A 15,788-nucleotide genomic window follows, 5' to 3' on the forward strand; every position below is an offset into this window, starting at 1 on the left:
CTCAGCACTCTGACCTCTGATCTCAACAAATGTATGCTCAGTAATCATGGTCAAAAAGAGGGGAGTCTGCCTTCCCGGGAAATAAAGGGCTATCGGGCTGAGGCTTCTGGTAGCTCTTGAGCCCATGGTGTTTCCTTCCCTGGTAGACGTGTTTTCCTATTCAAAGACAGAAACCCTTTGTATGTACCAAAAATAGTTAAATGAGCTCAGCGTAGCTTTCGCCATGCCACTTGAGTGTGTGTACTGATACAATGCCACTTCATAGCAGAGATTCTTTCACAGAATCTTTGTTGTGTTTCCAAGAATCATCTGCCCCCTATGGGGCTTAAAGTAGCAATCAGTTGACCTCTTTGAATGTACATTCTGAATATAAAACTTGTAACAGTTAACTTTCATGTGCATAATCAATTGGTGTACTTTTAATGATACTTTTTTTCATGAAGTTTATAGTTATATTGTTTGGTCTCTTAAGTTTGTGTTTGTGTGTGTGTGTGTGTGTGTGTGTGTGTGTGTGTGTGTCTAACGATGGGGGGCATGCATGTTAGGGTACACTTGCATGCAGAGATCATAAGACAACAGTGGAATCATTTCTTCATCTTTACATGGTTTCAAGGAATCAAACTCAGGTCATCTGGCTTGTGTGGCAAGTACCTTAACCTCTGAGCCATCTTGCAGTCTGGTCTTTGTTTTTCATAAGTTCCTCGAGATGCCTGCCCCCACCCCCCTCCTTCTTTTAAATTGAGACAAGTTCTCACATAGCCCAAACTGGCCCCAGACTCATTGTGTGGCTTTAAACTTCTGACCCTCCCGCCTTCACTTCCTTAAGTGTTGAGATGACAGGGTGTGAGCTACCATGTCCAGTTTATGATGTTGGGTGAGGCTCGAACTCAGGACTTCTTACATGCCAGGCAAGCACTCTAGCAGCTGAATCACACCCCAAACCCAAATTCTGGTTTTGACATGGAGTCTTCTCTAGGTGTTTGTTGTTTGTATGTTTGTTTTGAGACAGATTTTCATGTAGCCCAGGCTGGCCTTAAACTCACTGAGAGTGACCTTAAACTCTTGAACCTGCTGCCTCTACCTTCCAAGTATTGGACTGCAGCATGTGCTGTCATGCCTGGCTTTCTCTAGAATTTTTAAAGTGATGGTGCTTATGGTGATTTTGTTTTAGGAGAGGGGAGTGTCTCCTGGCCAGACTGGTTCAGTATTTTCATAAAGATGTCTAAATCTGAAGTCAGGAGTCAGCTGTACCATTGTCCCAGGCTGAGTGAGCCGGGTCTCTCCTGGTTGTTACAGTGAGACAGAGGACTTACGGTGGAGCTGTCTGGTGTGAACCTAGCAAATGCAGGAGGAGTTTTGCTCATAGCTGCATCTCTTTGAAAATAGGATAACATACATTTTAATTAAATTCCTTTTCTTTAGAAACCTTTAATAAGAATGATTGCACTGTAATTACAGTTTAAGATTCCTGGTACTTGATAGAAAAACAGACATAGGAAAAGGCGAGCTCTGATTAACTCCAGGGAGCTGTGACTAAAAGTGAGAAACTTCCCACGTGCGGAATTTTTCATTCGGGAAAACCTGTTAGCTCGTTGTTGTTGTTGTTATTGGGAGAAGAAAAAAGCATGTAGATTTGAAGTAGGGAGGAGGGACCTGAGGTGTGAGGGGACAGCTTTCCTTATGCTGGCTCTTCCTTTTGGTGCAGCCCTCTTTGCTTTTCCTCCTTTTTTTTAATTAAAAAAAAATAATTATTTGTGTTTTATATGTGTGTGTTGCCTGCATGTATGTAAATGCACCATGCATTCAGAGCCTGATGAAGTCAGAATAAGGTATTGGATCCCCTGGAACTAGAGGTACAGATGGTTGTCAGCTAGCACGTGGGTGCCAGAAACTAAACCCAGGTCCTCTAAGAATAGCCAGTGCTCTTAACCGCTGTGCCATCGTTTCCAGCCCATCCCCAACAGACTTGACTCCAGGTATCTTAAGTTTGTTTTGAGCTGTTGTAACAATACTTGAGACTGAGTAACTCAGGAAGAACAAGTGTCCGTATTTCTCACTGTTCTAGAGACTGGAAAGTATAAAGCCAGGGCACTGACCTCTTTTGTCAGTCTTTTTGCTTCCACGTGGTAGAAGTCTGAAGGTGGGGGGTGAATGTTTTGTGCTCATGGGGCAAGAGGAGCAAAGAAGAGAGAACCCACCACCCCACAAGCCGTTGGTGAAATCAGGTGTGGTGTATGCCTTTAGTCTCAGCACTTGGGGACAGAGGCAGGCAGTTCTCTGTGAGTTTGAGGCCAGCCAGTGCAGCATAGTGGAATCCTGTCTCTGACAAATGAAACCCTTGCTAGAGCTGTGCTGATCCACTGATCATGGCCTGCAGGCTTTTCATTCAGCTTCACTTCCTAGTCTCTTGCATTGGGAATTAAAGTTTAACATGAGTTTGGGAGGAGGCAGAAATATTCCCAAAGATTTTTATGCCTTCAGCACGTGGATGTAGTTACGGTAACCATCCTGGTTGAGGATCTCCATGATTAGGCTCCAGTTTGGTGACTCTGTATGGATTGTTTCTTTTGATCCTCATAATAGCTCACAGCTATAGATGATGTTATGCTCCCTATGTACAGAGATGTTAAAGAAGAGGCTGAGAGAACTGGAGAGATGGATGAGTGATTAAGAGCTCTTCCTACTCTTCCAGAAGAACTGAGTTTGGTTCCCAGCGTCCAGGGTCAGAAGCTCACAACTGTCTATAACTCCAGCTTCAAGTGATCTGATACCCTCTTCTGGCCTCCGCCAACACTACGTTCACACATACATAGTTGTAAATAAAAATAATAAAAAAATAAACCTTAAGAAAAAAGTAACTCAGGTCAAACTGTTAGTAATTAGTGCCAAAGATCTGAGTCAAATCTGGGCCTCCCTGATTAGCTTGGGCTCTGCCCAAAGATGAAGCGGGATAGAAGGGGACAATTAAAGGGGACTTAGGGAGGAAAAACAACCCTCACTCCCAAGTCTGGTTGAAGTCTCTTGTCAACTGACAGTTGAGAATTCCAGCACAGTTAACAAAATGTGCTGTGAAGATTACCTACAGAGAGACAATACAACTTTTATATAGATTTCAAACGAGAATGTTAACATGCAATAAACCATGCGTAAGACCTAAATGTATGTGACCTTCAAGCACAGCCTTACTCATTTCCCAGGTGGAAACCTGCAGCTTCCAGGGAATCTCACAAGTAAGACCCTAAATTTTGTTTACAGTAAAATCATACCTTAACGCCCTGTGGCGCCCTTGTGGCAGGGTTTGCCTTTCTAGCTGTCCAGCTATCCAGTGCATGTCAGGAAGCACCCTGGGATCTCTGGCTCCTTAGCCACCTCAGGTAGAACTTCAGAAGCCCCCAAAACCTTGTCTGTAGCTCTCCTGAAGATACTAAGAGAGACTTCTGAGAAGCCCAGGCCCATGCTTGTTGGTACACATGCTTCTTTTCTGCTAACTCCACGCTTAAATCTGTGTGAAAAACTCTTCCTGGCTGGGTGAAGTGGTACACGCCTTTAATCCCAGCACTAGGGAGGTAGAGGCAGGGGCAGGTGGATCTCTGTGAATTGGAGGCCAGTCTGGTCTACATACTAAGTTACCAGGCCATCTAGGGGCAAGACCATGTCTCAAAAATAAAACAAAAAACTTCCTAAATGCCAATTCTTCTTCCTACTGACTCACCTGAAATTATTTTCTTTGTGATGTCAAGAATCCTGGCTTCTTGGAAGTCTCTGAGAAGAACAGCTTCGGCAGCTACAGTCCATAGAGAGGAGCTTTCTCCAGCTCCTGCCCCACTGCACTGATGATGCACTGACAGAGCTACATTTCCCCGCTGCAGCTCAGCGTCCCTGCACACATGCTAGCCCTTCTTCACCTTCAAGCCATCTCAGATCTCCGTGTCTCCCTGCTCCACCCTGAGTTCCTCATGTGCTGCAGTCAGTTACTTGAGTCTTAATTTTCCTCTGGTGATTTTATATTTACAATGTAAACAGACAAGGTAGATAAATGTCTTTTGTGGAGGAGTATATTACCTGCATGTATGTAAGTGCACCCATGTTATGCAGTGCCTGTGGAGGTCAGAAGAGGGTATCTGATTCCCCCAGACTTACAGATGGTTTTGGGTGCTGGGAATCGAACCTGGGTCCTCTGCAAAGAGCAGCCAGTGCTCTTAACTGCTGAGCCAGGTCTCCGGCCCCAATCCTTCAAATTTTAATCTTTGAAAAATATACTTCTAATATAAAGAAGCATATTTACCCAGCCTGATATAAAACTTCCATTTCCTTACTGCTGGGTGAGGAAGAGCTGATCTTCCTAAAGTGGGAGACTCTAGATAGGCTTACTAGACCTCAGTACATGAACTTGCTCTAAGGAACATCTGGGAGCACTAACTTGACACAATAGACCTTAACACAGTGACAGAGTGTATGAATTCCAGTGGGGAGGGTGCCAGTGGGGAAGGAGGTATAAAGATAATTAAGATTGATTGAGATGTTTATATTACATACACAAAAATTCAATTAAAAAAGCAAAACTTCCATATCTTATGTGTAGAACAGACTCTGGTTAAGGGTATGGACTATGGATTCACTAGATCTGTGTGTGTGCTGTTTCTCTAATATCTGCTAAGTGGCCAGGGACAGTAACTTTACCTCTGCATGGCCCAGCTACCTCTTCTGAAATACAGAGACAGGAAGAGTATCTATCTCTTAAACAGATGTTAAGATTCTGTAGTTTGTCTGATGCACAGAAATGCTCATTAAACATTTTTTGTTCTAGGAAGGGAGGAGGGATGTGGATGGTTATTAACCAAAAAAATGTAACCTCCTGTTTAATTTTTTCTTAGAGGAAACACAAGAATAGAAGAGGCCTGTGAAATGTACACTAGGGCTGCAAACATGTTCAAGATGGCCAAGAGCTGGAGTGGTACGTACAGTGTTGTGTACCTTTCAGGCAGATTCTTTTCTAAATCTTTTATTTCTGAGAATTTCATACATGAGTATTGTCTTTGCATTATTTCCATCCCTCCCAGTCCCCTACCAACTCCTCCCAAGCCCCCTCATTCCCTCTCAATTTCTTTTTTAAATATTTATTTTTTATTTTATTGTATGAGTGTATTACCTGCATGTATGTAAGTGCACCTGTGTCTTGCAGTGCCCGTGGAGCTCAGAAAAGGGTGTTGGATCTACTGGAACTGGAGTTAGGATGGTGGTTAGCCTCCACGTGGGTGCTGGGAACCAAACCTGGGTCCTCTGCAAGAGCAGCCAGTGCTCTTACCCACTGAACCATCTTTCCAGCCCCTCCCTCTGAATTTCTTATCCTCTTTTTTGATTATTATTGTTACATATACATACATACATTCATAAATAAATATATAAGTATATAATGCACTGAGTCCATTTAATGGTGCTCATGTGTACCTATGTTTAGGGCTGCCCAGTTGGGGTTAGATAACCTCTCAAGGACCTAGTCCCTGGAGAAAACTGATTCCCCTTCCCTCAGCATCCATTGATTGCCTGTAGCTCTTCATCTTGAGGTGGGACCCTGTGACATTTCTGCCATTACATAGGCATGTCAACTGACTTTGTCATTATGTTGATCTCCTTAGACTACCATACTGTGGAAATTTCTTTGGTGAAGCTTCCCTATCCTGTCTAGAATGCATTAACAAGCAGCAGGTGTCTTGTCTCTCTGGCTCTTATATTCTTTCTGCTCCCTCTTCTGTGATGTTCCCTGAACCTTAGGTGTAGAGGTTGCATTGTAGATGTGTCACTGAGGACTGGGCATTTCACAGTCACTTATTCTTGGCACTTGACCAGTTATAGAACTCTGTAATAGTCTCCATTTGTTGCAAAAAGATGCTTCATTGATGAATGCTGAGAGGTACACTTGTCTGTAAATACAAGGATACATATTTAGAATATAGTGAGAAACTACATTGGTCTAAGGAAGTGGCAGAAGTCGATTTTTCTTAAGGGTCTGTGACCTCTCCAGCCATATATACTTGCCTTTGTTTACAGTAACACGCAAGATTTTCCGCCTACTGAATGGATCTTAAGTCCAATTAGACAGCTGTTGATTAGCCCCTAGATAAAAGTGCCACTGCTGTACCAATAGAGATAGTTTGCTGAATCCGTCATTGTTGTGGTTTGTAGACTTTACAGCTGGGTAGGATCATTGATTGGTTTTCTCCCTTGACATTTTGCATAGTGTCCTCTGAAACTATGAGAACTGGTCAGACAAATTCTTTAAAATCATTTTGTAGGAGGCTAGGACTACATATTCCGCTTAAAAGGGAGGCTTTCGATCCCAGGGCCAGGCATTAGTGCAGAAAAGATTAGCATATTCTTTAAGGTAAGCCTTCTACACAGAGCAGATCATTAGGATTCCTCTGTCTCAAGGGGTGACCCTTCCTAATTGGCAAGAAAAGTACATCCTTTTCTCCTGTAGAAAGAGACTTCTCATTGCAGATGGTGACAGATCTTTATGTAGTGACCTGGAGGCACGCCTTGGGCCAAAGCAGGGATGTGGATCTTGTATTGGTTACATTTCTGTCACTGTGATAAGATACCATGACTAAGGCAACTTATAAAAGGAAGAGTTTTGGGGGGTTTACCATTCCAAAGGAATAACAGTCCCTCGAGCTTGTGCAGGAAGCAGAGAGGGCAACCAGAAGTGGGCAAGGAAATGAGCTCCAAAGCCCGCCCTAGTGTCATACTCTCTTCAGCAAAGCTGCGCCTCCCATAAGGCACCACAACTTTCCCCAGACACTGACATGTCTCATTCAAACCACCACAGCTCTCTAGCTCTGCATGCAGCTGTTATAAGGTGGAAAATGGCTACCTGCCTTTTACTAACTACGGTTTTCCCATAACCTTTAAGGCAAATGGTTTAAAAACTGTTTCAAAGGAGAAAATACTTTTGAGCTAGATGAATCTGAAAAACTGCATCTGGCTCTGCAGGTACAAAGGAAATGGTAAGATTTCAGAACACACTTATGTTAACATTATATTGTGCTTGAAAAATTGGAAAAGCGGGGCTGGATTGATGGCTCAGCAGTTAAGAACACTGTTTGGTCTTGCAGAAGACCCGGGCTTGATTCCTAGCACCCACATGGCAGCTAACAACTGTCCGTGGCTCTAGTTCCAGGGGATCTGACAGTCTCTTCTGTCCTCTGTGGGCATTGCACAACACGGGTGCACTTACCTACATGCAGGCAATACACACGTACACATAAGATAAAAATAATAAAGTATTTTTAAAAATTGGAAAAGAAGCAGAATCATTCCAGCAGCCCATCTTTTCTGTTCAAGTCCTGTAATCATAGGTGAAAAGTGATCTTACCCAGGAGGGCTGCTTACCTGTTTTATCTGAAAGTCAAATGGGAAGTTTCACTCAGAGAGGCTCTTGTTCTTTATATCTGTGAAGACTTTCCATGTACCCTGCACTGTCTTTTGCCAGGGTGATGCTTTCTAGCTAGTTCCCTAGTGTACCATGTTCTGCTCTCTCCCCATCAGTCTTTTTTTTTTCCAAAAAGAGATTTATTTTCTCTTTTAATTATATGTGTGTGTGTGTGTGTGTGAGAGAGAGAGAGAGAGAGAGAGAGAGTAGGTATGTGCACATGAGTGCCATGCCTATTGAGACAGGTGTGAGCCTTACAAGTTGAGTAACTTCCCAGAGGCCATTGAATTCACTGTATTCTCCTTTAAAGACACTTCCAAGTTTGAAGAGGTTGAGCTGGCATTAGGCAGCTGTGACTGGAATGTGTGTTTCAGGTGAGAAAGTAAGCATCAGCAGCAGCTGGTCTGAGAAAGTTGGCATAAAAATGTAAAGCTGCAGTGCCCCCTCTTGTGGCTTACTGTTGTCTTGGAGGTACAGGGTGGCCCGCCAGAGCCTGGCTTCTGTGCTGCTACCCTCAGCAGGAAAAGGACAGGCTGTGGTTGGTTCTGCGATGGGCAATACTAACAGTGGAAAGTGAAATGCTGTCAGGAGTTGTAAGGAAACAATGTCATTGAAATAATGCGCTAAGGAGAGATTTATATGCAGTAAGGAAAATGCCCAGCATCAGTGCACCCTGAACCAGGCCCTTCCAAGTACTTCATGTTAGGGCCAAGCCATTACTATATTCTTCCAAGCTGGAGTCCATCAAAGCTGCTAGTCAACTAACATTTTCCTGTAGGTAGGTAGCTACTGCCCTACCCAATGCCACATCACTCACTGGTCAGTGTCTCCCTTAGGCCTTTCTGCTGCTAAAACAAAGTCCCTTTGCCTGGGTAATTAAAAAAAAGAGAGAGAGAGAGCTATATTAGAAAAGTTCAAGATCAGGGCGCAGCAGATTCAGTGTCTGGTGAGGGCTGCTCTCTACTTGTAGGATGGCATCCTCTCGTTTTATCCCACATGGCAGAGGGAGCAAGGCAGCTAGCTTCTTTCAGCTTCTTCTATAAAGGTGCTAATTCCACTTATGAGTGTGGAGCACTCGTGACTTCATCATTTCCCCAAAGGCTCTAATTGGTAATACTGTGACACTGGGTATTAGATTCCGGGACATGGGGGCTAGGGGTAACATTCAGATCATAGCAACACCTGTGTCATGTTGGTAAATGTTTTCCAACTTGCTTGTGTACTCTTTTATCAGAGTTTGTATGACCTCTTTCCCTTGAGTGATGCTCAGAAGTCCTTGTGGGAATTAAGTCGATGCCTTTCGAGAGTGTGTTGGGACAAGAGATGCAGCTGAAAGTTTCATGGACTTGGATGTTTTATTTCTTATGAAGAAATTTAAAGCAAATGCTTAGCCTCAGCAGTGCCTACTGCTTTGTGGTTGTTAGTACTTGTCGCTAGCTGTGAGCAAAATACCCAGAAGAGCAACTTAACAAAGGAAAGAATTAGCTCACAGTTTTAGAGAACTCAGTCCATGGTCGCTTGACCCCTTGTGCCTAGGGAGAATGTCATGGCTTTAGAAGTGTATGGTAGGAGAGATTCTTCTCTACCCTATTGTGGACAGGAAGCAAGAGAAAGAAGTGGACCCTGACAGCCTCCAAGCCCTCAGTGATCTTTCTCCAGCTAGGTCCACCTCCTAAAGTTTCTAGAACTTCTAAAATAGCTCCACCAGCTGGGGATCAAGTATTTCAAACATTGACCTGTGCTCTCTAGCTGGGTGTGGTAGTACATGCCTGTAATCCCAATACTTGGGAGGCTGAGGCAAAGGAGGACCTTGAGTTTGAGACCAGCCTGAGCTACAGGACAAGACCCTGTCTCAGTGACTCCTAATCTCCCCAAATGATTTTAAACATAAAGCTTTTGTGACATTTTCGGTAGAATTTTTCCTAGTTGAACAAATGCAACAGTGGCACCTGAGTGTTGTGGACACAAGATTAAGAAATGAGTAGACGAACATCCTTAGCTTTGGTACTTTGCCTTTCCTTATCTGTTTATGGCTGGACGTCCCTTGTCGAGCTAATCTTACAGTGTGGGACCAAACTGAAGAGCCCACGTCTTGACTGTCAGTTATCACGGAGTGCTGGGCTAGAGGAAGAAGGCTTGGTGTCCAAGGTGCTAGGCAAGTACGCTGGAGCTGACAGGGAGAGGTGAGAGACACCCAGATGTGCTTGACCTATGTGAGCCTCCGCCTGCAAAGCAGCCTTTCAGGGACCTGAACCTTTTCCATGTGGGGTCTAGTCTGTTCTTTGGAAGACTTATTCCTCACTCTTCAACTGTGGCATCTTCTCCAGCTGCAGGAAATGCATTTTGTCAAGCCGCCAAGCTCCACATGCAGCTTCAGAGCAAGCACGACTCTGCTACCAGCTTCGTGGATGCTGGAAACGCTTACAAGAAGGCAGATCCTCAAGGTAAGGCAACTGGCAGCCCTGGGCACTGACTAGTGGTGCTTCCTGTGGTGTCCAGGTTGGTGTGCTGTCTGTCTGAGTCTGGGAAATAAAGAATTCTTGTATTATGGGGTAATAAAGAAATTTTAGTAACTTCAGGAATGTCTATTCTTTAATCACTTACAGGGCTTTTATGAAGTAAAAAATACTTGAAATTTACCCTGTTTAGTGGTCACTAGCATTTTTGTTGTTGTTGTTTGTTTGTTTATTGTTTTGAGACAGGATCTCCCTGTAACCTTGACTAGCCTGGAACTCACTATGTAGACCAGGCTTGCCTCAGTCTCAGAGATCCATCTGCCTTAGCCTCCTGCGTGCTGAGATTAAAGGTGTGCACCTCCCACACCTGCCTAATATCTTTTCTCAAATTACATTTATAAAACATTTCAGTGACTGTTCTGGAAATTGCCTTTAATTTTAATGAAGAACTTCGATTTGGAGGAGTTGAGGGGAGTTTGAGGCCATTTCTCATGCTATAGCTCAGGCTGGCGTCATACTCACAGTTCTCTTGTCTCTACTTCCTAAGTGCAGGATTACAGGTATGCACCACCATGCCAGGTGCCTGCATCTCAACCTTACGAAATATGTTCTTGAACTAATAAGGAAATTCTACTGTTCTTTTCTTACTAAGTATGCCTTACTTAGTGAGAGATTGTGGTTTCTAGTGGTTAAAAGCCTGTCATAGTCACATACCACTCTTGTTTTTGTTTTTGATGTTCATTTTTAAATTCTTTTTAAAGCATTTGTTTTGAAGAAGGAATGAAATTGGACATTAAAGTAGCAAAATTTGTGCAGATGTTAAATCCTTTTAGAGAGGAATGTGCTTAACAACTGACTAAAAGTGTTAACACCCTTCCTCCCATACATGTATGTGGATATCTTCGAGTCTTCCTCTTTTCTGTTAGCAGGCTATTTTGTTTAACATACACAAACTCAAACTTTTATGAATATATCATAAAGAGAAATACAGAGATTAATCATAGTTCCAAAAGCGAGAAATTGGGTATTGCTGATATGAACAGGAGAGGTAGGTAGTGGGGTAGACAGATAATGCCTCAGTATTTAAATGCCTGAGCCAGATTCATAGTGACACATACCTTCAATCTGGGAGGCAGAAGCAGGCAGAGCTCTGTGAGTTTGAGGCCAGCCTGGTCCAAATAGTGAGTTCCAAGCCAGTCAGGGTTACATAGTGAGACCCTGTCTCCAAAATAAAATTAATAAAATCCCTGGTTTTGAGCTGGGTATGGTGGTATACACCTGAGATCCCAGATCCAGCTCTTGGGAGACTGATGCAGGAGGATCGGGAATTCTGGTCCATCGTGGGATACATAGTGAGACCCTGTAAAGTCCCTGGTTTCAAAGACTCTTGAGTGACCTGGTAAATACTCACATGGTAACTAAGGAACCACATGAGCCTGAATGTCGTAAGATCTCAATTTCAGAAAAAGGCTTGTGCTTGCAGACATGCATCCAGACACTGGAAGGAAAAGCTCCGAAATACAAGCAGGATTATGGATAAGCGGTTTCCCTTTGTTTCTATAATTCTAAAGTGTAACAGTGAGCCTGCACTTTTATATCGTTAGGGAGAAAGCACTTTTAATTTCTGTCATTCTCTTCACCTTCTACTCCCTCAGTGCCTTTCCACCGCTGCCTCCTTCCAACCCGAAGCAGACTTGGTGCTGGCAAACACAGCAGCTGTATGAATATCACCATTTGTGATAGAGAAAACTTTTTTGGCTCACTGTTTTAGGAAACTTTTCTCTTCCTTTTATGAATATGTTAGTATACAAAATTAGCATATCTGCACACTGTTCACAGCTGCCTTAAGAGCTACCTGAACAGGCATTTCACAGTGCTTTTGATGTTGGCTGCATGAAGAATGGAGACTATTGAAATGGTCTTTCTTGTAAATGTGATATCCTTGTCTAAAGTTAATACAGGTGCGCATGATACTAATGAAGATTGCCTTTGTAGCAGCAGATGTAATGTATCAGTGTTGGGGACAATCCCCATGGTCTTGTTTTCTTTTTAAGACAGTCTTCTGCCTGAATGGAGCCCTTACTTTAAGGTTAAGAGTCACTGAGCCAGTATTACTGCAGCCACACTGCCTTAAACTACAGTGCAGCTGTCGGGAACAAAGCCACATTAATGAATCCGGAGTGTGTGTGATTGTGTCTGTTTCCCACTAACCAGTTTGCCAACCCTCCACCCCAAACTGTGCCTCGTTACCATCAGTAGCAACCAGGAAACAGGCTCTCCTGAACCCTCTTTCACTGAATGGATTTTTTCATTGTTTTTCTTAAATGCCTACGCTTCAGAGGCTATCAACTGCTTAAATGCAGCCATCGACATTTACACAGACATGGTAAGACATTGCATTGCTTGACTGGCTGTGGGGTGGAGTCCTTGAGATACCCTAGAGCTGTATTTTTTTTTTCCCTGTTCCCACACTGATTGGCATGCACATAGGTAAAGCAGGTATATGAGTCTGTTCTCTCCCCTAGGGAAGGTTTACAATTGCAGCCAAGCACCACATCACTATTGCTGAGATCTATGAGACGGAGCTTGTGGACATTGAGAAGGTGAGCACTGGCATGCCCCAGGAATTTGCTGCAGCAGGTGGACTCCTGGCCTCTGCATCCTCTCCTCCCTTTTGCTAGCTGACTTGAGTGCTGCAGAATCATCACATTTGGCCTCCAGGGGACTTCCTAGGCATGGTTGAGTAAAATTCTTGTGAAATGTCTAAGACATGACAGCAGATTCATATTTACCCAACCCACCTGTTGTGTGGGGCCTGGTTCATGCCAGAATGTTAGTATGGTCAGAAGACCCTCCAGATGTCTAGAGCATCTCTCTGAGGCTCTGGAGAGGAAACTGAAAGAAGTCTACACCACCACTCTGCTTTCAGTATCAGTGTCCTGCCTGCCAGCTTTTCCACTTGGATCCCACGTCTTTAGCTAGCTAGGTTCTCTCTAGTTCCCATCAGCCTCTGAACAGTTTCTGCCAGTACTTTGCTCACTACTCCCGAGCCTCAGCTCTTCTCATGGCCTTGCCCTCAGTTTCGCTTGATCATTGCCAGAGCCCCCTAGCTGGTCTCCCACTTGTGCTCTCTGGTCCCTCCTCCCAGACCTTCTTGTAGCAAAGTAGCTACAGTGAGCCTTGTCAGACTCTGTATATCCACGGTGAGTGAGCATTGTCAGACTGTACATCCACGGTGAGCCTTGTCAGACTGTATATCCACGATGAGCCTTGTCAGACTCTCTATATCCACGGTGAGCCTTGTCAGACTGTATATGCATGGTGAGCCTTGTCAGACTGTATATGCACGGTGAGCCTTGTCAGACTGTACATCCACGGTGAGCCTTGTCAGACTGTCTATCCACGGTGAGCCTTGTCAGACTGTATATCCACGGTGAGCCTTGTCAGACTCTGTATATCCACGGTGAGCCTTGTCAGACTCTCTATATCCACAGTGAGCCTTGTCAGACTGTATATCCACGGTGAGCCTTGTCATACTGTATATCCACAGTGAGCCTTGTCAGACTGTACATCCACGGTGAGCCTTGTCAGACTGTCTATATCCACGGTGAGCCTTGTCAGACTGTCTATCCACGGTGAGCCTTGTCAGACTCTGTATACCCACTGCTTAGAGCCTTTTGTTGACACACCCTTCACTCAGAGGAACAGCTGGAGCCTTTTCTGTCTTCATGACCACCCTAGTTAAGATTCTAACCTCAGCCCCTCAAGACACCCAAATGACCCCCTTCCCACCCACTCCTCACTCAGTTTTTATCCCCGTTTTACAGCCACATGTTGGAGTTTATTCTGTGGCATGTGCTTGCTGGTCATTCTGCTGTTTGTGTCTCCTTCCTTTTTCTGGACTCAGTGCCATGTCAGCACCGTATTAGCCTGCCTCTACCTTTCTGATGGACTCCAAGGCCCAGAACGTAGTAGGTCCTAAACAAATAATTGTAGAATATGCATACCATGTCACCTCTCTTGATGTAGACAAGAGTCAGGGTAGTGTCTGAGACTGTTGTTGGGGACTGGTGGGACTGATAGCTAACCTGTTGTTGGTTATTGAACACACACAGCCTGCATTTGCTGCATGCTGTTCTCTCTCTCCCTCCCCCACCTTCCTCCCTCCTTCCTTCTCCCCCCCTTCATCCTCTCCCCCACAACCCCTGCCCTCATTCTCAGGAGGCTCTGGTCTTGATCAAGTCATGGCCACTGCATTGGCAGTGCATGCGTGTGTGGGCAGGCAGAGTCTACAGTTGATCTCTGGTGTGGGGGTTAATGAAGGGACAGGAGGGGATTTGGTCAGTGTATGGTATGGCACTGCCTTGGCAGTGATGGGTACCCTAAGGTGAAGGGTTGGTTAGGAAACAGGTAGCCAGACTTCTGCCATCCTCACTCTAGACCTGATCTCTGCCGCTCTAGCTTGTGGAAGTGGCAGAGCTCTAGAGAAGTGTGCAGAGTAAGATGTCTGTTTACATTCTATCAGAGAGCTAAGCAATGGCCACCCTGACTGCCGTGGAAGCTGGGAATTGGTGTAACAGACTGTGTGCTGGATAGGGAGGGAGGGGCAGTTCTGATAGCAAGCATTCTGCCCCAAGGAGGCCTCAGGGGCACTTGCTTTCCTGAATTCACTGAGGAGGCCCATCTGAAGTAGTATCACTGGAATAAGCTGACTTACAGAGAAAATGCCTGTGCACATGCAGTTTAAAATTTTTTATTGCATTTATTTATTTTGTGTGCCATGACACAAATGCAAGGTCAAAGGACAATTGACAGGAAGTGATTCTCTCCTTTCACCTTGTAGGTTCCAGGGATTGAACTCAGGTTGTCAGAATTGGCAACAAGCACATTTAACCACTGAGCTATCTCACCAGCCCCCATGTGTAGTTTTTAAATGCAATCCTTTGAATAAATTGTTGCTAAAGAAAATGTATGTTATTTGTATTTTCAGGCTATTGCACATTATGAACAATCTGCTGATTATTACAAAGGTGAAGAATCCAACAGGCAAGTCCTTTTCCTAAATACTGATAAGTGGGGTTTTCCTATGTGATGAAGGACATTTCATCTTCATACTCTGAGCATCTTTGTGCCAGATGTTAGTGTCCTGGGGCCACAAACAGTCTTTAGTTTCCTTGGGATTGTCACTTACTGCATACTGCTCCTGCTTTCAGCTCAGCCAACAAGTGTCTGCTGAAGGTAGCAGCGTACGCTGCGCAGCTGGAACAGTACCAGAAAGCCATCGAGATCTATGAGCAGGTGAGGACACTGCTGCCCCAATAGGAGCTTTGCTATGTTCACGAAGTGTGTAACCATCACTGCTACCTAGTACTAGAATATTCCCAGCACCCCTCAGAGAAGCCCAGAACTTAAGTCCTCTTTTGGAAAACACAACCTGCTTTCTGTCTCTGATTTTCCCATTCCTATATGTGGAATAGTGTATTCTTGTTGATTAACTTCTTCATTTGAATATTGTTTTCAAGGTTCATCATGTTGTAACATGTCAATATTTCATTGCTTCTCATGGCTGTCATTCATGTTGATGGACATTGGGGTGCTTCCACTTGGCTATTGAGAATAATGCTACTGTGAGCATTTGCATTTAACTTCTGTGGGAGTATGCCCTCAGCTCTTCTGGCTGCCTGCTTAGGGAGGGAATTGCAGTTTCTGGAACACATGGTACATCCATGTTTAACTTGCTGAGGACTCCCAACCCCTACAGTGCTGCCTCGTTTTACTTTCCTGGCAGCGGTGTAGAAGGGCTTAGCATTCCCTAGCCCTCACCAACACTTGTTTTCTGTTTTGTAGATAGATTCCCTAATGAGTGTGAAGTATTATCTCTTTCTTTGTTTGGCATTTCTCTA

At 44.3% G+C, this 15,788-nt stretch overlaps 1 protein-coding gene across 3 annotated transcripts in view; it reads left to right on the plus strand.

Annotated features, from left to right (window-relative positions):
• The window catches only part of Napb (NSF attachment protein beta), a 50,701-nt gene that overhangs the window by 13,663 nt on the left and 21,250 nt on the right, over positions 1 to 15,788 (plus strand). For 2 of the 3 annotated variants that reach the window (XR_003849837.1, XM_008836921.2), the window contains exons 2-7: positions 4,875 to 4,954; positions 9,757 to 9,873; positions 12,225 to 12,271; positions 12,411 to 12,488; positions 14,876 to 14,931; positions 15,099 to 15,183. Coding sequence is in view for 2 of the 3 variants with exons in the window: in XM_008836921.2 (XP_008835143.1) it covers positions 4,875 to 4,954; positions 9,757 to 9,873; positions 12,225 to 12,271; positions 12,411 to 12,488; positions 14,876 to 14,931; positions 15,099 to 15,183 (463 nt within the window). In the remaining variant the exon portion in view is untranslated. The remainder of the gene's footprint in view (positions 1 to 4,874; positions 4,955 to 9,756; positions 9,874 to 12,224; positions 12,272 to 12,410; positions 12,489 to 14,875; positions 14,932 to 15,098; positions 15,184 to 15,788) is intronic. The other variant, XM_029564555.1, reaches the window with a different exon arrangement.

The sequence above is a fragment of the Nannospalax galili genome, unplaced genomic scaffold (assembly GCF_000622305.1).
Source record: "Nannospalax galili isolate Female #2095 unplaced genomic scaffold, S.galili_v1.0 scaffold1490, whole genome shotgun sequence".
Lineage (NCBI taxonomy): Eukaryota > Metazoa > Chordata > Mammalia > Rodentia > Spalacidae > Nannospalax > Nannospalax galili.